Genomic DNA, 22,319 nt, shown 5'->3' with positions numbered 1-22,319 from the left:
AGCAGACAGATGTCTCAGCAGTGCCACATCCTTCCCACCTCTTGCAGATACTGCTCTGCCCTTTCATAGGTCTTCCTTTTGCCTGTCCCTAAACAAACACACAACCCTTTTGTGCAGGAAACACCTATAGAACTGACCCCAGTGCTGGGTAGCTGGTGCAGGCCAGTGAGCTCCTCCCGTTCTGCTCCTACACATCGGGAGCTACTTGTTTGTACCATAAAGTCATCCTCACCTATAGCTGAGAGTGGATTTTGTATTTGTTCCTTAAAGAAAGAAGTTTCCCACAACAACCAGCTCTAAATTGCAGAAAAGCATCAGTTTTCCAAACTTGGCAAACACTAGAGGATAAAATATTACACTAACTGACCATGTACATTTCAAAAGTACAGTTAGGAATTCTGAGGGTTGGTGAGTAATGTAAAGAAAACATTTTCCAATGTGTTTGTTTGGGTTTTTTTCTCCAGGACAGCCTGGTACCCCAGGATTTCCAGGTGTCAAAGGTTTTAGAGGCCCAGAAGGTGATACAGGAGCACCAGGCTGTCCAGGCTTCCCTGGCCCACCATGTGACACAGGCTTACCAGGGCCACCAGGACTCAGAGGTGTCACAGGCTTGCCAGGACCTCAAGGTACACAACACTCATCAGGTTGCCTCGCAGCTCTAAGCTTTGTGCACCTTTTCTAGCAGACTTAATCACATTATTTTTGTGGCTGGCATGACAAATATTTCTATGGGGGCTGTTCATTGGTGGGGGTGTACATTGTTTTGCATGTATAGGAATGTATAGTGTGCATCTCAGATGTATCTCAACTTTCCTTCCTCTCCCATGCTGTTTCTCAACTGGATAAATCAGTCTGTTTGCTGTCAGGTAATAAAAAGAGTTCTCTCTTATTTTGTTGTGCTCTGTAACTTTACCAAGGTTCCTGTCCCTACTGTGATACTTTTATCATCCTTATGTTTAAATGATAGTGTTATTTGGGGAGAGCTAGAAGACATATGTATCAAAATTATTTACTAATTATCAGAGTTTTTTCACAGGACACTTCTACTGCTATATATCTCACTAAAGAAATACAAGAAAGCAAACATTCAGGTGAAAACTGTAGACAGAGCAGAGACTCCAACATCATAGCAAAGTTTCCAAGTTTTGCCATGTTTGATGATGCTCACGCTTATACCAAAATCTATCACATTCTACTTTTTTAGATACAGATACTGAACACTTCTATTTACATACATAAATTAAATATCTTTTTTTCTCAGGCTTACCAGGCTTTAAAGGTCAGAGGGGAGACAGGGGCTTAGCTGGGCCACCTGGCATCAAAGGTATCAAAGGATCTCCTGGCTCACAAGGCCCCCCAGGTCCTCCAGGCTCCCGAGGACTTCCAGGGCTTCCAGGCAGTAAAGGACCACCTGGTTTTCCAGGACAAACAGGTATGTTAAATATCCTGCAAACCACCTCAGCTATAACCTTGCTTGTAGAGGGAGTTATTTCTACTGCTCAAGCTAGGAAGGACTTTGCACTTTTCTTGCCTTTCCAGCTTCAAGACTAAGACCCTGCAGCAGGGTAGAGGCAGCAACAACAGCATCCCTTTTATTTCTTTTAATAAAACCAAAGGGATGGAAATAGCTTGATGCATCTTGGTGCATTAGTTATTTTACAACACTGACATATTTCCATGTATTATTCCCTGACTATTTGTAATAGGCAGTTGTTAAATATGCTATAATAGAAACAATATACTTCTTATTACATCCAGATTGTCTCCTTTACTGATGCCATCTGATGGTATGCTGATGAGTAAGTGGAGAAATAGCTTCACATTATGTCTAATCATTATAAAAAATGAGATCTTGGTCCCAGATCATCACTGGCTAATCGGTAGTCTGAGGAGCTATACCAAAATCCTGTTGTCCTGTGTCTGTCATCTGGACAGCAGGAGTTGTGATTTCCAGTAGCTACAGGCAAAAACAGGCAGTGTCTTAGGTAACACATTGTATTTAAGATGCCTTGGGGATAGCTGCTTTACCAGTTAATGCAGCCTAAATCTCCAGGGGGTGGCAGCAGGGAGAGGGAAGATGTTTGCTTGCTTCAAGGCAATCTGGATTTCAAGACAAGTTTGATCTTGTTATGAAGCCCTGCTGCAATTCTGGCTTCTCTAGCTTTGCTGATTTCCTAAGGAGTCCTTCTAAACTTCCTGCCTTTTGCTTTATACTCTTCCTTAGAGTATGGCAGCAACAGCATAGCAGACTGAATGTGTAAATAAAACATTTAATATTACCAGGAGGCAAAGGGATTCAAGGACCCCAGGGATTGCCAGGATTTCCAGGAACACAAGGCCCAATGGGAATCTCTGGTGTAAAAGGTGAAGAAGGAAAAATGGGTCCACCTGGACCTAGTGGAGAATGTGGGGATATGGGAATAAAAGGTTTGTAAAAATCTACTTCACTCTGTAGTTATGTTACTGCTATGTTTGGTTTTGTTACTACTGTTTTAATATATTTACTTTTTCTTCTTGTTATAGGAATATATTCATTGTTTTCAGAGGTACTAAATACAGACACCCCAGTTATGAATGCATAATGAAAAAGAAAAATAAATTCCACTCAGATCAATTGGTGCATTTACACTAAATCAAACATTAAGATCACTTAAACAACCCAACCTTGAATTTTGTCCTGAACACATCTGAAACTTTCAATTTTTCAAGTTTTCTATCATATTTTCTCTGTTCTACAATCTATGAAAAACACACATGAAAAAAATCTCTCTAAATATTAATACAGGAAAGAGAACAACCATCCCCAAGGTGCAATCATGGACAATACACTGGAGTGGACATCTTTCATATTCCAGACAAGCAGGGAATAATTCTGATTTAACATCACCTGGGTTACTACTGAATTAGCTAAGGGCAAGAGAAGGATAATAAATTCTATTAGCAGTGAGTCTGCTGAAACAATTGAGAACTTACTTACATTTCATATGTTTGGTTCAAAGGTGAAAAAGGGCCTCCAGGAGACAGTGGCTGCATTAGCATCCGTCTTGAGAAAGGACAAAAGGGGGATCCAGGGTTTCCTGGTGAGAATGGAATTAGAGGTGAAAAAGGTAAGTTCATAAAATAAAGCCCTGCATACCCACACACTCTTCTGGTATCCATCACTCCCAGCTGCAGTATCATCCAGCAGCCTTATTGTGTTTATAGATCCTTCCACTAGCAGGCTGATTTCTTTGGACAATTATTAAGGCAATACACAAAGCATGGAGACAAAGCCATATTCAAAATAAGTGTCAGATAATGGCTTGACTACATTGGTCATTATCTTGTTCTGCAATTAACTTCAGGTGAAAAAGGCAATACTGGTTTCAGAGGCACCCCAGGATTTCCAGGAAAGAGGGGTGTCCCAGGACTGGAAGGTGACCATGGTGACACTGGACTGATGGGGTTTCCAGGACCACAGGGTTTCCCAGGACCTAAGGGCTTTAGAGGAATTACAGGTTTTCAAGGACAACCAGGTGACCAGGTAAACTGAAAGTGGTAATTAAATGTGCTGGACTTTGCCATTATCTCCATTCTCCAAGAAATATGATGAAGGGTACTTCTACTGTACCTATCCATTAGATGTTCCTCCTGAGGAGAGACTGTCAGTATAATAGAAAAGGTAAATTCCTTAAAGCAACACTTCAATGCTTTCATTTCATTTTAGCAGGAACTGTAGTCCAAGGGCCTCTCTCCTGGCTGCACGTTGTAATTCTGTTACTTTGCCACTTGGTGGAAGTCTAGGCCACACTGCACTAATTGGGGGGGTGGGCAACTGAACACACCAGCAAGTCTTTAACATGATCCTTAAGAACAGATTGACAACTCACTTCCTGCAGAGATCATACCAGAGCAGCAGCACAAGTATGAAATGAATTATCTAGCTGCTGCTTCATGCTACGTGGAGCAGCCAAGCTAAGAGACAAGTTTTCTGTGCCCATACTGACAACTTGTACCAAACAGAACCCTGGCAAGGAATATTGCTCAAGAACAACAAACAAAACAGCACATATGTGATATGGATATATAGTAAAAATTCTTCCCTGGCTTGTATGCTAAGTGGACAGGCAGTAAGATTACACAAAGCATAAAGCACAACTGTTTTTTTGGGTAAATGGACACATCTTTGTTTGGCTTGTCTTTTCTTATATTTCTTTGAAGAGATAATCTGTGCTTTGCTGGTTATAGACCATTATTCAAAGGGGAAAATAAAGAAGTATTCACATTTCTACTGTTACCTCAAAATATTTCTGGTTAATGTTTATAGCAAATTTTGGATAACATACAACAATATTTGGTACATATTTATGGTACCTTTTAAATCAAATTACTCAAGCCATCTGTGGGAAGTTTAAGCTGTTCAAGCCAAGAGTTAGCATCAACTATATAAGCAAAAATTCAAAATTATAAGCAAGTCTAATCTACAGTTTCTTGGAAGTGTTAATGGTCAGCGTTAGGCAAGTAACAAAGCTCAGTTGAGCTTAAGACAGAGTTTTGCTATTCAATATTTATTGCTGGTCTGTTTACCAGTGGTAAGGGAACCAAAGGCTCTTATACATCAGTCCTGCTACAGATCATACAGACATTTTTATTTTTGTTTTTCAAAATATTAGGGGGACATTGGCTCACCAGGAAACCCTGGAAATCCAGGACTGACTGGCCCAAAAGGATCTAAAGGTAATGAGTTTGTATCAACATGATTTTGAAAAGAATAATATTGTTAGGAAGTATATGCTCTGATAGTGGCGAGTACTCACTAGAAAAGGAAAAAGTCAGAAGTGCAAATATTTAAAACATTAATGCCATTAGAAAGTCATCTGACTTACCTGAAGGCAAAATTTGCACTTCAATGTATTCCTTAGAAAGCAGGACTTACTAACTTAGAAAATAAACATGTAAAAATCCATTCTTATGGATCTGTAAAATTTGTCACATCAAAGAGAAAGAAAATGCAGCTATTTATGTATGGTATTATGGTATTGTATTACACATACAGAGTTTCTAAATTATTCCAACATAATTTAGAATTTCTTTTGTATCACTTATTTTCTATTGTTTTCCACACTACGATTTCTGAATTCTTGGAACTTCTGAAAGTGTAATGTAACAAATCAGGCAGAGTTCATGCCCACATATGCAAAATTTTTCAGTTAAAAAATGAAGTTTCACACTGCTTTTTACATAGGTAGAAATTACTCTGAAAAAAAATCTATAATATTTAAAGTTTTAAAAAGTGTTTCAAAGAAATACAAAATGGTGTCATCCATGATATTTTAAATTTAATTGAAGCAGAATTTCATTACTAATAACTAAGGAAATTAAACCACTGCCTGGAAAAAAAGCATTAAGGGGAAAGGAGAAATTATTTTCTCAGTTACATTTGCCATTCCTTCAAAAATTCAAAAGCTGCTCAGCCAGGGATTATATTCCCTCAATAAAAGTAAAGACCAATACTCAATATAAAGAAAATTCTTGAAAACAAACTTACTGGAAAACTTATCCCTAAAACTAAAGAAGAAAACAGCCAGTAAAGGTGGGGATTGCTATGGCAGGGAATTTCTAGCAGCACTTGATCTCTGTATTTCCTTTTAACTCTTCCCAGCAAAATCAGATAGTACAGCTGGAGACAGCATGAATAGGTAGGAAAACGTCAGACATTTGTACAAAGTAAGGTGAAATGGCTTGCAATTATTGATTCTGTGATAAACAGGAATTTCAGCACAGACAGAAAGAAAGTGTGCTGGCTTAGTATCCCCAGATAGTCCCTGAAAGATCTTTAAGTAAATAGACTCAAGATGTATTGATTTTGTACAGCCTCACAAACCTAAGGAGTTCTTTTTGTTTAATAAAGTGTTCTAGGGAATTTATACATCATCTTTTATTTTCAGTATTTGCTGTCAGTAGTGGGAAAATTCCCATGATTTGGGGGGCGGGTTGGGCTTTTTTCATTATGGTAGATGTACTTGAATTCTGCCAGGAGTCACACTAAACACAAACTGAGTGAGTTAGTACTTCAAGATGGGCTGAGCTGGCAGATCATTTGTATGTGCCAAAGCTTTTTTCATTCTCTCAGTCTCTTGTACAGCTGTTAATATCTATGAGTAAATTATCTGATCTTACAACATTGTCCACCTTTGTTTTTTATGGATGAAAAGCATACTTGTATGAAATTAAATTCATTGTAACTCAACAGGCAAGAGAGGTGACTCAACTCCTCTGCTTGGAAGGCATGGTCGAAAAGGGCCTCCCGGAGATCCAGGATCACCAGGTACCTCTGTCTGATTAAAGAAAAAAACTGGAATTAAGAATTTGTTTTTTCTCTTAAGTTCTGTTAGTGGACAGAGCTCCATTTCCTGTGCCTATTTGGCACAGGTGATACTCTCTACAGTTACAAGCCCAAGGACTGAGAGGCATTGCAACGTGCAATGTGGCTGGCATGAAGGTGGGAGGTAGAGTCTGCTGTTGTGTAATGCAGCACTGATGAACATACTTACCAGAATAAAACCTAGCTTGGCTTATCTTGCTAGCAGTTTCTGCTCTCTCAGGTATCACCAGAGATATCAGTATAATTCATTGTTAACAAAGAGCTACAAGGATCAGAAGTGTATTAATAAAATCCTTCTTTTACTCCAGAAACCCTTTCCTGATCTTTTGAGATTTTTAAACTTACAAAGAGATGAAGAATGGGCAACTTTAAACAAATAAATGCTAGAATTTTTTTTATTTTTTTTTTTAAGGACTTTGTGGATTTCCAGGAGAGAAGGGTTCACCAGGTATCCAAGGGCAACCTGGAAGACCAGGATCCAAGGGTGACCCTGGATACCCAGGAATACCTGGACTTCCAGGTAATGCCAAAATTTTAAAAAAAAGAGTGCCATGTAACAGCTCATAAGTGATAGGGAACAGGAAAATGCAGCTGAGGAGAAACCTCTGCGAAGGAGGCTAAAGAAATCTGAGATCATGTGAAGGCTTGTACTGAAAGCTATTTCAGTACCTATAGACAGCAGCAGTAGTCTGCTTAATCTTGGAGAGCAAGATCCATCAGTTCTTCATACATTCCCAGACACATGCAGGTACCTCTGATGCAGTGTGTCACACAGCATGAAGGGAAAAAACCCAACAAAACAGTTTAATAGATTTGCATCTTCACAGATTATTTTTTTTCCCCACTTTCAGGAGCTACAGGTCCTCATGGATTGCCAGGAGAACCTGGAGAAAAAGGGAAACATGGAATTTTGGGACCTCCAGGATTGCAAGGATTAGCTGGATCCCAAGGCAGAAAAGGTAAACACCACACAGTGCAGTTCTACTGGTAAGGTAAAGGCACCACACATAAATACCCTCTAAGTAGTGAAAACAGAAAAGGCTTGTGAACATGATTTTAATTCTGTATCCTCTTAAACAACTAGATTAATTAAGCTAGTTCCCATCACCTTTGGAAAGTAAAAAAATTTCAACGTCAGAAAGTTGGGCTATAATCTAAAATGAGTAAGGAAGGTAGAAGTAGATTCTGGTTCAGCTGATGTAACTGACAGAAGTTAAGAAAGAAAAGGAGTTTGCAGTAATTCATGTTTCACTTCAATTATGCTGTCTTCTACCTTTTCACCATGGAGTGCCACTGTTACTCCACAAAACCATCTGACTGCAACTGACAGCTTTTTTCCTTATAAATTTGATTTAACAACCTGTGGTAAGAGAACTTGGGTTGGGCTTTGTTGTTGGTGGGTTTTTTTGGTTTTTTTTCAAAAATTGATTTTTGGTGGATTTAATATAAAGATGTTTCTTCCAAATCCTAATTTATGCTTCTCAAAATGATTGTTGTGTTTAGATTGAACAGCAGTTCATCTATACATTTGTTTTGTTGAACAACATGATTGACTTTTACTATACTCAATTATATACTGAAATTGTAAGTTATATTAACACTTCACAAAGAAAGGTATGAACTATGTACTTTGTATCCTCTCTCTGTTATAGTGTGCTTCATAACCAGTTCCCGGACAGAAATAATAGTATTAGTGACGCATAAAACAGAAATCATAGTAAAGTAACACTTGGGGCTATAAAAAATGGTTAGAGAGGACAATAGATTCACTTTTTCAAATTCAGCCTAAGGAAAAATTTAGAAGGTTTCTTATAAACTACTGAAAATTTAAACAAAAAATGGAGACAATTTATGATTGCTTCCAGTAAGTAAGTGGTGCCAATTTAAACTGCCATGACAGATTCCTTGCTGATGCATAATCTACATAAGAACATTTAATTGTTGTAATTTTCAATTAATGCTGTTGCTAATACCAGAAGTGAAATGGTTAACTGGCTGTTCATAGCTAAGTGTACAGCCTTCTTAGTCTAATTGCTCCTCATTTACATTAAATGCCTTGTGCCTGAAGAACTTTTAGATTAAGAGAGTTAAATGGCATCTACCAAAGCAAAATCCCGTTTTCTTTGTTACAGAGATAGTTTTACTAGTTAAGAGCTTAGTCTGGCAAGCCTCACTTGTGTATGTAATCCTTGATGAATCAGTTAATATTAAGAACATTAGCAGAGTTACTTGTGCAAGTAGAAGCTGAATTGGGTTGTAAAATACAGAAACAGTGGTTCATACACAGGTCAGCCAATTCAGCTGTACCTAGAAATATGGGACTATAGCAATCCAAAAGTCTAGAATTACAAGTGCTGATGTTATAATGGATTGTTGGCAAATGCATCAGGAATTCCCTGGAAAGCAAGCAGACCAAGCCATCAATCTGGACTGAATGAGCTAAAGATCAAGAGTTTTAAATGGTGACCTGAGTCCCAAAAATCATTAGGAGTTCATAATCATTTTTAAATGCCACTGGTCAGTTCCCCAGATTGGCATGCAACTCTTACATAAATTTGAAAATGGTAACATGTCCAAAGCACAGGCAGGCTACTGAAAGTAGGACTGAGACTTACAGTGTCATAAAAGGTTAAAGAGCAGTTAATTAAGGGCATAGAAGATATTACAGGTCAGATTACCAGTACCCTGTATTATAAAGAGGATTACATACAGACTATGTTATCAATGTATTTGCACTAGGACCTTCAAATTTGACAAGTGAAGCAGTCGATGAAGGACATTTGTGTTGCTGCTCCTACAGCAATTTGTCCCTGCCAAATTTGACCACCTTACAAAATTTTAAAAAATATATATCCATTCCTCTGTGCATAAGTAAAGCAACAAATTCTCCCATGATACATACACTGGATATGCAGCAGGCTTGTGTCCTGCAGAACATGCTGGGATAAAGCACAGGAACTGAAACTGAGAACCTATATCTTCTGTGCCAGGAAGTAGCTAGACAGGGAAAAGGAGACAGCACAAACATAATTCAAACTTGTTGAAAAATCTGCAACTAGACTGGGAAGACACAGCAGGAAGAGAAACTGGTAGGGAAGGAAATCAGGCAGATAAGCAGCAAAGGGGGAATAGAGGCAGGAATAGGCACCAAGTGTTGTTCAATTCCTTGATGACCAGCATCTACTCTAATCTGTCCCTCTCTGGAGCAAGAAGCATCACAATCTATTCCTCTGCCTGAAACCTCCTTGAAACCTGTTACCCAGTGACCCATCAGTTTTACCTAATCTGTTCCTGTCACCAGGTGATAGGCTCTGTCTGCCTTTAGTAAGTATAGTCTTCACACTTGATAGTTCATCTATACAATTTAAGAAACCAAAAAGTGCTAAAGACAGATTTTTACCCTCTGCTGCAATCTCAGATTAGTTCAACTTCCTAAAAATGGGTTAAGAAAATGCCACCTGTTTTTACTGTTTGTTTCAGAAGTTTTAAAAAATGCACAGATTATAAAGCAAAAGTCACTTTTTACTATCATGAACACTCAGCCTGTAATCTAGTCATCCAGCAAATACAACTAGTGACAGAGCTGCTGTGTACTATCACATTTCAGCATAGGTCTCAATTAGATTTTTTGTCTTCAAAGACTTGGTGCTGTTCAAGAAATTTTTGTCATAGTGTGTTTCAAAAAAGCAGTTTTTGTGTGAAATCTGCAGGACCAGGGAAAAACAGCCAGGTGCAACTTTAGCTTCTTTCTAGTGCCCGTAGATTGAATTGCATGTACACTTGGAACAGAAACTGTAAAGAAGTCCCAGCTTGACAGTTAATTGAGGTAGAATCTGCATCCCTGTCACCTGGTCACAGGGATAACACAGCTAACTTTGTACCAGCTAATCACATGTAGCAGTCTATCCACAGACATGAGATTCACCACCTTGAGCTTCCTGCTGCCAGCTGCAGTATGGAAATACGTAAAGGGTTAAAAGGTATGTTTTCTCATTGCTTTGATGGGAAGCTTAGCTTTGATGAATGCTATTTTCAGATTTTTCACGTTTTCCTTTCCAAAAACACTGCACTCACGTGCAATGTGATCTCATCTTTAGTAGCCAATAAGAATCACATTCAACAATTACCACCTTGATCCAGAAAGTGTTGTCAGAAAGAAAAAAATGGCATAATTATTAATTCTGATTGTAAAGGATTATTGTGACACCTAGTCATGCCTGTAATACCTCTCAGGTCTTCCTGGACTGCCTGGACTGGATGGCTTGGATGGACTAAAAGGTCAAAAAGGTTCTGCAGGAGCTCCAGGTAACAAGGGGAAAAACTGTGTGGAACAGAAAATCTTCTCTTCAATGACTAAATGTACAGGGAATGATGCACCTTATTTTGATATTTGCCTTGCCCAGAAGGTGTCATTAAGGCTGAGACTAAACTTTCAAACAGAACTTGAAGTATGCCTACTGACACACCTGCAGTTATTTGTGGAGAAAACATTAAAGATTCCATTACTTGCATAGAGGTGTTGGAACCTTTAAAAGTTCCTGTTTATAAAATGAAAATATTCAGTGCAGATGAGTCAAAGTAGTGCCAAGTCTCCATGTTTTTTTATGTGTAAAAGATAAACTAACAAATTAAAAGGAGATCTATGAAAACCCAGCCTTGTTAAAGTCCATGGGAGTTGTGCCATGAATTTAAGAGGAACCTGGATTTCACTCATGCTGATCTTTTTGCAACTTTCGAAAGGTGCTTTTGAAGCAGGATTAAAAAACAGTGCTCACCATCTAGCTAGAGATAACAAATTTATGCTGATAGAAAATTAAGTTTAGGACCATGCAAACAGTTTGTATTTCAAGTTACAGACAGTAATGACACCATGTAAAATAACCCCTGAAGAAGAGCAGTAAAGCAAAGAGATTAATTCCCTTGAAAGAGATGAATTAAGGGCCAGATTCAACAAAACTCTATCCAGCTTCCAAGAGAGAACTAGAAAAACAGCACTAGGCAACCCTTGCAAGGGGAACATCTGCAGCTGGTATTTCTATTCTGCACATCTGTATTTGTACTCACTGTAAGTTTTATGTACATAATTGTTTTCCTATAAAGGTCAAAGTGAAACAGGGCCCCCAGGATACCCAGGAGAACTTGGACCAAAAGGAGACAGAGGTGAACCTGGATGGCCTGGTATTTGTATTCCAGGCCCCCCTGGAGAAAGGGGGTTCCCAGGATTCCCAGGTAAGAAAGGATTTTCTTCTTAGTGGTGCCTCCTGCAGAGTTGAAATGAATTAGTGTGGACATTGCGACATACTAAGAAGATTCCCTCCATAAAAATACTCCTGTTGCAATAGCATTCTGATGATTCCTGAGTAGACGCAGAGACCCCAGTATATTACAGGAGAAGGAAGAATGAGAATAGGAAATGACTTGGACACACTCAGGGAACTGTTAGGTTGTCTTGCTCCTTGGGAAGAAATTCCTGAAGAAAAAGAGTGCAGGAGAGTCGGCAGTCACAGAAACAGACTGAATCTATTAACTCTGAGGTAAATGCAAGAAGGAACTGTATCACAAGAGTGGTATGATTATTTAAGAGCCTTGGTGATACAGGAATTACATAGAAATAGGAAAAAGCAAGTGTTTGAGGAAGGGTCACTAGGAAGGTAAAGAGACCAGAGCATCTGTCTTTGAGTAGCCGCTGAGGGAGTGGGAACTGTGTAGCCTCCAGAAGAGAAGGCTCAGGTGAGATTTTGTCTATGTGTACAAGTACCTGATGGGAAGGACGTGGAGACAGATTCTTCACAGTGGTCTTCAATGACAGGACAAGAGGCAATGGGGACAAACTGACATACAGGAAATTCTACTTAAACACAAGGAAGTTTTGGTTTTCTTGTGATGTATTAACACTGCTTGACTTCGGATGAGCAAGGCCTCCTGCAGCATAATGTGTCCAGCTTTGACAAATTAGGGAGAGCTCACTACAGAGAAAATGGACGGATGGGTTTGGAAACAAGACTGAAGAAACTAGATTTTTTTTTTTATAGGAAACAGAAAACAACAGAGTGCGACACGTGCTAACAAGCTGCCAATACTGAAAAATGTTACATTGAGGTCAATAACCTGTAACTCTTCCTGCCTGTCACATATAAGAGCACCAATGTTTCATTTTGAAAAATAAAAATAAAATTACAAATTCAGAAATCAATATATTTAAGGCTAGTAAATTCATCTTGTTCACTGAGGTTTTTAGGAAACAGCTGAAGTCACTTTTGCTAGGAACAATCTGTGAATACTTAATCCCAGGCAGAATGATTCCGTAGTCCTGACTCATTTAACATTTTTACCATTTCTCCCTTTGTTAGAATCCTGGAGAAGGCAGCTGTTTGTGGCCACATGCCAATGTGTGACGATGCATTCTTTAGTTTAAGTAGGTTTTATGGAAATAATTTACATTTTAAAAAGATAACAAATATTACATTTTTATAGTGTAATAATTTAGTCTTCATCGGCCTAATCACTGGTATGTTCAGTATACAACTGAAAGCATACATGACCTTCATGACTTCTCTACTTCTTATAGTTAGTTACTTATTTCTGTAATCTAAAAAAATCCTCAGATTTTTTTAAATGTGATCCCTTAGGTCGAAGAGGACCTGTTGGACCCATTGGACCCATGGGAATATCTCCTGATAGTGCTTATCCTGGTCCTCCAGGTGATCAAGGACCACCTGGTTTAGATGGCATCAGAGGTATTAAAACCCAAAATACCAAATTTGATAATGTAAAAAGTCCCTGAGGCTACCAAGAGTGACTGGGTTGTTGTCTGTGGAGCAAGGTATAAAAGTGCAGAGAGAACAAGAAACCAATCAGTACCTCAGTGGATATACAGAACTGAACACTGGAGACATCACCACAGCCCTTTGCTGGCCTGTTTTGTAACACAGTAAAAGTTCTACTGCTAGGACAGATCTCAGTTTCTGCAGAAGTAAACAGAAAAGATTAGTGGCCTCTATTCCAAGCAAGAAGGATAAAACACATTATCCAAGGTCCTGCCTAGTTTGTAAACCCACAGAAAGCTTTCCAATCTAAATCCATAGGAAAGCTAGAGCTGGCAACTCTTTTGTAAGCATTTATGTAGACCTTGCTTCAGGGATTGCCAAGGGATCCAGACAATTCTAAAATTTTGGTCCTCAAATGGAACTCTTTCAAGCAGTTCTGACCTGTTAAGCATTATCTGAACCCTTCCTTACCCAGTATGAAGGCTTAATTCCTATTGGGAAATAAGGAATGGACACTGAAAGGGTAAGCAACACTGTAATAAATATAGAGGAACAGTATCTCAAGGCATGTAACATTAACTTGTCACCTTTTGCTTGCATGCAGAAATCTACACAGTTCTATCACTGCCTTCCTTACAATGCCTTGGACAACATCTAATGCTAATATTTCCAAAGACATGGAAGGGCTGTTCTACATCCCAGGGAAAAAAAACCAAAAGCTCCAGAGCTAACTGAACATGGCTATTTTTAGAGGTTTACACTTCGTGCATATATTAAGAATAAAGTTCTTTTACCATAGGTCACCCTGGGAATCCTGGTCCTCCTGGAGAGACTATCTTTGTACGAGGAGATCCAGGTGATCCCGGTATTCAAGGGGCACCAGGCAACCCTGGGCAGCGAGGGCAACAAGGAGCCAGAGGACCTCCAGGGAACCAAGGAAGAAGGGGCCCAAAGGGTATGATCTGAGATGGCTTTAAGTAGCATGTGCATTTAACCAGCCCTGTGCAACTGAGCTTTGTGCTCAGGGGAGACATGGAGACTGAGTCAGAAAGAAGATGACAGGCTGGACATTTTGTAGCTCTGCCTTACTACCTAGAGATAAGATAGGGCTGGGGTAGAGGGTCAGAATAGAGCCACATCCTCATGTACTGCTTACAGAAACTTCTTGGAAAACTCCCGGCAACCTGAGAATGAGACAGTAACACTTTTTACACTGTCAGATAAAGCAAACCTTGACATCTCTGCAAGGGTCTTGAAAAACTATGGAAGATGCAGTTGTGTTTGAACCAACTCAGTCTCACATCTACCCCATCTGGGCTTTTAACAGATTCTTTAGTACGAAAACAGGAATCTACATACTTTGCTTTTCCCACACACTGTAGAGAAGTCTTACCTAGACCAACCCCTTCAAAAAAGTAATGACTTCTAATCTGGTTCAAGACCAAGGAGAGATGAGGGAAATGTGCATTTCTTTCTAGGAGCTGAGCTATCCCACACATTTTTTGTTACTCAAGCAGCCAAGACTTCATCTTATTTATGTGTTCATCTTCTTAAACTAGAACTACATGTAACAGCACAACTGTTTTCTTTCTAGGTCCTATGGGAATCCATGGCCCACAGGGTCCACCTGGTGTTATAGGACAACCAGGAGACCAAGGTTTTCGAGGAAAACCTGGTCCCAGAGGTCCCACAGGTACTTATGAACCTGTTGCTCATTGCCACTCAACTGTAACCATGATCATTCTATTCACAAATAATCTTATTAAAGCTTAATAATTTAATTTGATAATTTAAACCATCTCAGAAAAAACTTGATTTCTCATTTGAGTTGTGTAAAAATTTCCTATATGTATTTGTTTCTAATGTCACCTCATGTAAGTGATTTCAGTTCTGATTTCTTGCTTTAATTTACATGCCTGAAACTCATTTCCACCTGCACCACAATGGCCACAACCTCCTTCTCATTTTTAAAAACCTTCAGGTTTCATAGGTAAGTTCATGACTGTTGATGATTGTTCTTTTCACATGGGCTTCCTTCTGTACAGATGCAATCCTCTCTTATTAGAATATGTTCTTGGATTGCCTGCTAGAATAGATACTGCTACTACAGCATATTTCTCGTAGATTTTTCAAGTGAATAGCTAGTACCTCCAAGCAAACCAATATCATGATAATGCTATATTGAGATGTCTCATGGTATGATACCAGTTAGACCTGTAAAATATTTTTGTTTCAAATTACCACTTTCTTTTTGGTTGTTACACAGGACACTTTCTAGCCAAAAACTTCACAAAAGCTTGGATCCCAACACTGGATTAGTACAAATGCTGAAATCTTAAATCTAACTAAATTGATCTGACCCTGATTTTGTTCCAAAATAGCCAGTAGGTCCCAGTAATTTTTTTATACACAAAATATGGCCATTCTCTATTTTTATTTTAGTAATTATCTTAAATTGCTATTGTGGCTTAGCTACTTCGGCCTGCCTATTGATACTTCACCTATTCTGTGGTTGTATAAGTACTGTAAATCTTCACATCTGCTAAGGTGTTTGTGCTGAAGTTGGGTAGACTTTAGGCTTGAACTCGAATCAGTTTGTGGCACATGAAGATAGAAACTGTACAGCAAATATTTGAAACACATCAGCTATGCACTTGCTAACACATGCTCACCCCATGCTATTAAATGTTGTTCTAAAAGACTTAAGAGTAAAATTTAAAGCAGTGAGATTCAATAATTCAAGATTTTAAAATACTTAAAGTATACACTTGAATACCCAAACCAGCAAACAGTCATGTTGATTTTTCACATGGGAGCTATTAACCAATCTTCTGTCTAATTTAGTTTCCTATTACACACCGTAGGTGACCCTGGTGAACCAGGAAAAATAGACGATTCCTGCCCTGTAATCCCAGGGCCTCCTGGGGAAGCAGGGCAAAGAGGACATGATGGCTCTGTAGGATTACCAGGGCCTATAGGCCACCCTGGACCTCCAGGTAAGCTTGTGTTTTTAAAGCTTGGATGTGTATTTTAGCCATTTAGAGAACAAATTGAAAAGGATCAGTATCAGTGTTACTTGTCTATGTTTTACCCTGTCTCTTGCCCTTATTAACCGTCTCCAGAACCATGTAGTGGGCTGGTTAGTGCCAAGGCTGATGGATCAATATAGCTGAACCAGGCTAGATGAGCTTGCCTACATTGCATTCCCTCTTCCTAGGCCAGGGAGGGCAAAAGCATCATGCACTTTTGAGAAAAGAATTCTTCAAACAGTACTTCTCCTTTTTACCAACAAATGAAAAAGCAAAGGCCTCAAACCACTCCTACAGTTTAGACAGGTTATGTTTGGGTGATGTTAAAAATACACATGCTTTAAAATTCAGCAATAATGAATCACAAGGCTTTGCTAAGCAGAGTCCTAAAAGGACACTGAAATCAGAGAGGTGGCTACAACAGCCTTTTTTATCTAGCTATTAGAACATGAAAAAGTTATCACAAAATAAAACTGGACAAAGAGATCTTAAAAAGAAATTATGAAAGACTGAAACATTCTGACAGATAAAAAGAAAACAAGATCATGGAGGTACTGATGATTCCAACAGAGTGGCCATCTTCAGAGAAATACAGTGTAGCATGTCTGTGCAGTAGCTTCAGTTTAGGTTGTGACTAGATGTGGTGCCTTCAGCTTATGTAGTTTTAGACCTTTATTACTCCCCCCATGAAAGTGAACACAAGGCAATTTTCAGTGAATGATCCAGTTTTACATATCTCAACTGATTTGCCAACTAAAAGGTGTTTCTGGGATTGAATGACAGTGTTCCCATTATATGAAACATTAAAACAGTTTCTGTAAAGCCAAGCAATGCTGGGATACACACTTGCACTGGTTTTAAGAAAGAAGCACTTAGTAATGCTTCACCTTTCATTAACATAACAGAATTCCAATTTTTTCTTGGCTTGGAAGGCAAACTGAAGGCTTTACTGGCAAAAGTGATGCATATTACTAAAACTTTGGTGTATTTGAGCTTTGGCAAAATACTATGCAGCTAGCATTGAAAAGCTGTTAAATGGCTTTGACTGGTTTAGATTTTCTTAATGAATCTAGTAAAAAGTAGCATGGGGAAAATTTGAATGTTGTGAGACAACCTTGAATTACTCAGTCTGCAGGTTAAGTAGCAAAATGTGCCAGGAATAAAACACACCATTAATGAGAAGCAACTCTGGTACTAGAGAAACAATAATCTGAAAACCATTCATTACTAAAAGAAACTGCTGAGGGCAGTAACACCTGGCAAGGGTAACTTCATTCAACTCAGGGTATGTTTGGAGTTTCCAGTGAACAGGGCCATCACTATCTGTGCTGTGTACATGAGACCTCTCTTTTACTGACATCATCTGCTAATGTAGACAAATGCACATACATATGAAAACAGGAAAAGATAAGGCCAGTGGGAGCCTAAAATCCTCACTGTAAATACTCTAATACCTGCATTACTTCACAGGAAGTTCAGTACATGTTTAAAGACTTTGCTGAATTGGCTCCTGAAAGATGAGGGCCTGATACAGGACGAGCTATAACTCATAATGTGGAACAGATACTGATGGGAATTCTGCAAGAGGCTTGTCATAATAATGTTTGTTAGTGGTTTGATTTCAAATGTAAATCATAACAATTCTGTAGAGAGAACATAAAACCTTACCAGCAGCTGCTGTTACTAAAGTCATGCCTCTGAGCTACTGCTGTGGGCAGAAAGACAAGAATTTGTTAAGAGAAGTCTCAGCATAAGGCAGTTCTGCACCTCTGTCCTGGAGGAGCATTTCTTGGTGATGTCAGTTGTGCTGACTGGCCCTACACAGGCTGTGTAACCTCGGACAACGCGTAACCTTTAAAGGCAGCCATATGAAGGGAAAGTGCACACTTTTTGTTTACCTAGGAAGAAAAGGTGAAGAAGGGTCATATGGCCTGCCAGGTCAAGATGGCTTACCTGGGGCACCTGGACCACCAGGTGACCAGGGGAATATGGGAGAGCAAGGATTCACTGGGCCACAAGGTAAGAATGGAACATGGCTTTTTGGAGATGTGAGATGATGCATGGCCTAAGTCTTCTCTCTGCTGCCCAACTCACACATGGCTACATCCACCTCTAATGTGAGATACATGAAACTTCTTTTGCCTCTCTCAGTTCAAGCACTGATAGTGACATTTGTGAATGATTTTACAACACATAAGACCACCTATTGAAAGAAAATTTATCTCAGCATCCATTATTAACCAGAAAAGCAATTAACCACACATGCTTTAACACCATATATCAACAGGTATGCATTTCTGAGTCAGGGCTAATGGTGTGATTGTCTGTGAGTAATTAAAATTGTATTTTAACTGTGACTGCTTTTTAAGAAATTAATGGTTTAATACGTATGTGAAGAAAGGGCATTGACTTACTGCAGGGATTCAAATTCAGTTCAGAGTCTGGGAGATCATTTCCCACCTCAGTTCCTTTCTTAATCCATACTGCACAGGACAGAGGCACAATAGAAAAGCCAACTGTCAAGCACGCTGTGACAATCTAGTTTATTTTTATCTCATAAAAAAGATAACATGAGTCTACTGGTCTCTCTATTGCCCATGTCAACCTGCAAAGTTGTATTATACTCAGCCACAAACCCCTTACTGAACACTTAAATGTTCACACTAGCCATGTGTTCACACAAGTAAATTTCTTTTACCTTTTCTCCTATGCATAAGGTCCACCTGGCCAGACTGGCATTCCAGGACCACCAGGTCCCTATATTAGATCTGCAAGTGGATTCTTGCTTGTCCTTCACAGTCAGTCAGACAGAGAACCACTCTGTCCACAGGGAATGCCCAAATTATGGACTGGCTACAGTCTGCTGTACCTGGAAGGACAAGAGAAAGCTCATAATCAAGATCTTGGTATGTATTATAGTATGTAATTGCTCTCTAATTAAGGTCTAATGTGGTGTCATCTACACAAAGTGTAATGGAGCAGACTATAGAATCACCAGTTACTTTTTTCAACAAATTACTTATTATAATGAACTTGGTTATACTTCCCTGTTTGACATGACCCATTTGAAGGAGCTTGCTGCTGGCATGTAATTGAATGAGAAAAGTATTTCTGCCTCTAAGTAATTCTGAATAGAAGTTGGAGAGATGGGTTGTTTATTTCACTCATCCTGGCTAATAATTCTTGGCTGTCTTTGAGCTCACTGGAGAGTTATTCCTAGATCAGGAATCTCACTTGGCCACTCTCTAATTCCCTGGAGGATCCACTCTGTTTTATTGTAGAGGCAGCTTGGGAAAAAGAGCTGGTTAAGTTAGATGGTGGCAGTTGGATAGTATGAATAAGCTTTATAACGTAATTTATGCATCATATGTACAACAGAATTGTGTGCTTTTGAGGCAGAAGCTATTATTTTTTTAAAAGGCAGAGCCAAGTTATTCTCAAATACACCCCTTTTCATGTCTTGGGTAATTTCTTCTAAGTCTTCTACAATTCTGACTAAAATTAGCTGTCTAATTAAGCTGCCTGACTTGCAGGCTAAGAAACTGATTGGCTGCAATTTACACAGAAGAAATTTCCTGAATTCTTGTTGTCTTATTATACAAGAGGCAGAGAATTCTCTGAGGAGGAAAGATCAAGGACCTAATAAGTTTGACGAAAAAAAAGTATTTAAAGGAGTAATGAAGAGAGATTTTTAGTACAGCAGTGTTGTTTTGAAATATTTTCACTATTGGACATTCCCCTGGAGAGCCAGTTGGTAACAGAATGCCTTGTAACAGCAAGAAAATAAGATCCAAAGAAAAAGTCCTTATTTCCTGTGACCAGATTTTTCTTTGCAGCAGGCATTTTCCTTACTCAGACTACTTCAGATCCTTTACTATTTTTGGAACAAAACATCAGTGATAAACAAAACTGGCTTCAGTATAGAAATGTCATGTGCCTTTAAATAAGGCATTTGGCTTTTGGGGCATTACAGAAATAATACATCATGCACAAAGTTCAAGGCAGAACACACATGCAGTTATTAACTAAATAGGCCATCATGAAGCTGTTCAAAATTCAGTTCTGGGAGAAGAACTTCATCTCTGAAGTACACTGAAGAATGCTCCAGTCATTTCTAAATTCTCATCGATGTCTGCCCGAGGAGAATTTTGGAGGCTCTGCAAAATCCTCCAGTCCTTTTATTTCACACTGAGACTCTGTGAATACTTTCTGGAAGGCAGTAGAACAGCTGCCGAGATCTCAGGTTAGTGCCCTGGTAGCAAGGGCTTGTCATACTTGACAAAAAGTTTCTATTTATCAGCACTGGCTTTTATTTTCTTGCTGCTCCTAAGTAGTTTGTAAATAGCTCATTTTTTAAACCAGCCACCACCTTGTGTCCAATTTATTTCTCAGCATCAGCAAAGTTAAGAAATTTGTTATAGCAACTGTTTCCCATGGTGACAAACTACATCCTGCTTAAATACTGGATTGTGACATAATTAAACATTATTGGCCAAAGGAAGACACTTGTTAAAAAAGCTTGTTTTCAATTTAACCAGCCTTTTTGGTAAAGAGCCTGGGAGACTTAAGATGTCAATTACATAACTCCTGGTAAGATACATAGTTCTGCAGCAACATTGGCCAGAATACTGTTTTCAACTTACCTGGAAAGAAGTGGAGTAATTTTCATAATCTGCTGCTGTTTTCAGGTCTGGCAGGATCCTGTCTTCCTATGTTTAATACCATGCCCTTTGCTTACTGTAACATCAACCAAGTTTGTTATTACGCCAGTCGGAATGACAAGTCTTACTGGTTGTCCAGTGCTGCTCCTCTGCCAATGGTGCCACTCTCTGAAGAGGAAATCCAGCCCTACATCAGCAGATGTGCTGTGTGTGAGGCCCCAGCCCAAGCTGTGGCAGTTCATAGCCAGGATCAGTCAATTCCTCCCTGCCCAGCCAACTGGAGAAGCCTTTGGATAGGATATTCCTTTTTGATGGTAAGAGTCTGCACACATGATCACATATATGTTTATTTCATGCAGCTTGTATGTTCTGAAGGTTCAGGGACTTTCAGCTCTGAAAAGTAAACTACCCAACATCTAGCAAACATTAGAAAGGAAAATTCACAAAAAGAAAGGAATCAAGGGTCAGTTTCAAAGAGCAGGACCTGACAGTAGCTGTATATACAGAAGTCATAGCCTTAAGCTGCACAATTACAAAGCTCTTACAATTAAAAACATTTTGCTTGCTTGTCCTTAATAAACAATGGGATTTTCATGTACAAAACCACAGTTTTCAGAATTGGAGCTCTTTGTTAGTGCTGTCCTTCAGTTACATTTGCATTGTTTAGAATCCACCTGGATTACTCTTTTCTTCAGTTTGATAAATACCAGAAAAGTAAGTGAGCTGGCTCTAGACTTTTGAGATTAACTCATCACAGAGCTAGTTAGGATTTTCCCCAGCAAAGGAACCTTACCTCAACTTAAAGATCACCAAAAAGATTACAGTTAAAAGCAAATAAAAGTCAGAAAAAGAGATGAACATAGTTTACCTGTTTTTCATGCACAGTTACCAAGTTCTTTCATTGTTCTTTCCAGCACACTGGATCTGGTGATCAGGGTGGTGGGCAGTCCCTTATGTCACCTGGAAGCTGCCTGGAAGACTTCAGATCAGCACCATTCATTGAGTGCCAGGGGCAGCGGGGAACATGTCAGTTTTTTGCTAATGAATACAGCTTCTGGCTCACAACAGTGATGCCTGAACTGCAATTTGCATCAGCCCCCCTCTCTGGAACTCTTAAAGAGGGACAAGAACAAAGGAAAAAAATCAGTAGATGCCAGGTATGTCTGAGGCATGGCTAACAAGCCAGACGGGAATGAAAAGCTAGAGAGACCTGCATCAGGATGAAAAAAACATACTTAAGTTTAAACACTACTTAATATTTTAGTATATTTGAAAGTGAGCAACACTGTTCTTTTTGTTGGAATGGAAGTGTAAGACTGAAAGATGAAAAGTCTGTTGAGCTTCATCCACTCATGTCCTCGCATCTACTACAGGTAGTAACATCCAGTGTAAACTACTTAATGCAATAAAACTGTCCCATTGGAGTTCACGAGGTAACAAGATGAGCTTGGAGGGTTAAATCAAGTTGGGAATACCAAGGAAATGATACATGTTGTGC

General features: G+C 39.1%; 1 protein-coding gene across 1 annotated transcript in view; it reads left to right on the top strand.

Moving 5' to 3' along the window:
- COL4A4 (collagen, type IV, alpha 4) overlaps positions 1-21,999 on the top strand; it is a 60,649-nt gene extending 38,650 nt beyond the window's left edge. The window contains exons 26-44 of the mRNA XM_010001663.1: positions 465-626; positions 1,262-1,432; positions 2,284-2,427; positions 3,000-3,107; positions 3,345-3,523; positions 4,653-4,716; positions 6,233-6,307; positions 6,777-6,884; positions 7,216-7,323; positions 10,598-10,669; positions 11,465-11,593; positions 12,994-13,101; positions 13,931-14,086; positions 14,726-14,824; positions 15,996-16,127; positions 18,063-18,179; positions 18,878-19,066; positions 20,849-21,135; positions 21,736-21,999. Coding sequence (XP_009999965.1) covers positions 465-626; positions 1,262-1,432; positions 2,284-2,427; positions 3,000-3,107; positions 3,345-3,523; positions 4,653-4,716; positions 6,233-6,307; positions 6,777-6,884; positions 7,216-7,323; positions 10,598-10,669; positions 11,465-11,593; positions 12,994-13,101; positions 13,931-14,086; positions 14,726-14,824; positions 15,996-16,127; positions 18,063-18,179; positions 18,878-19,066; positions 20,849-21,135; positions 21,736-21,999 — 2,672 coding nt within the window. The remainder of the gene's footprint in view (positions 1-464; positions 627-1,261; positions 1,433-2,283; positions 2,428-2,999; positions 3,108-3,344; positions 3,524-4,652; positions 4,717-6,232; positions 6,308-6,776; positions 6,885-7,215; positions 7,324-10,597; positions 10,670-11,464; positions 11,594-12,993; positions 13,102-13,930; positions 14,087-14,725; positions 14,825-15,995; positions 16,128-18,062; positions 18,180-18,877; positions 19,067-20,848; positions 21,136-21,735) is intronic.
- The last annotated feature ends 320 nt before the right edge of the window (positions 22,000-22,319 follow it).

This window comes from Chaetura pelagica, unplaced genomic scaffold, assembly GCF_000747805.2.
Source record: "Chaetura pelagica isolate M959 unplaced genomic scaffold, ChaPel_1.0 scaffold207, whole genome shotgun sequence".
NCBI classification, from domain to species: Eukaryota; Metazoa; Chordata; class Aves; order Apodiformes; family Apodidae; genus Chaetura; species Chaetura pelagica.
Note: the sequence above shows the minus strand (reverse complement) of the source record. Positions and strands in the feature narration are given on the sequence as shown.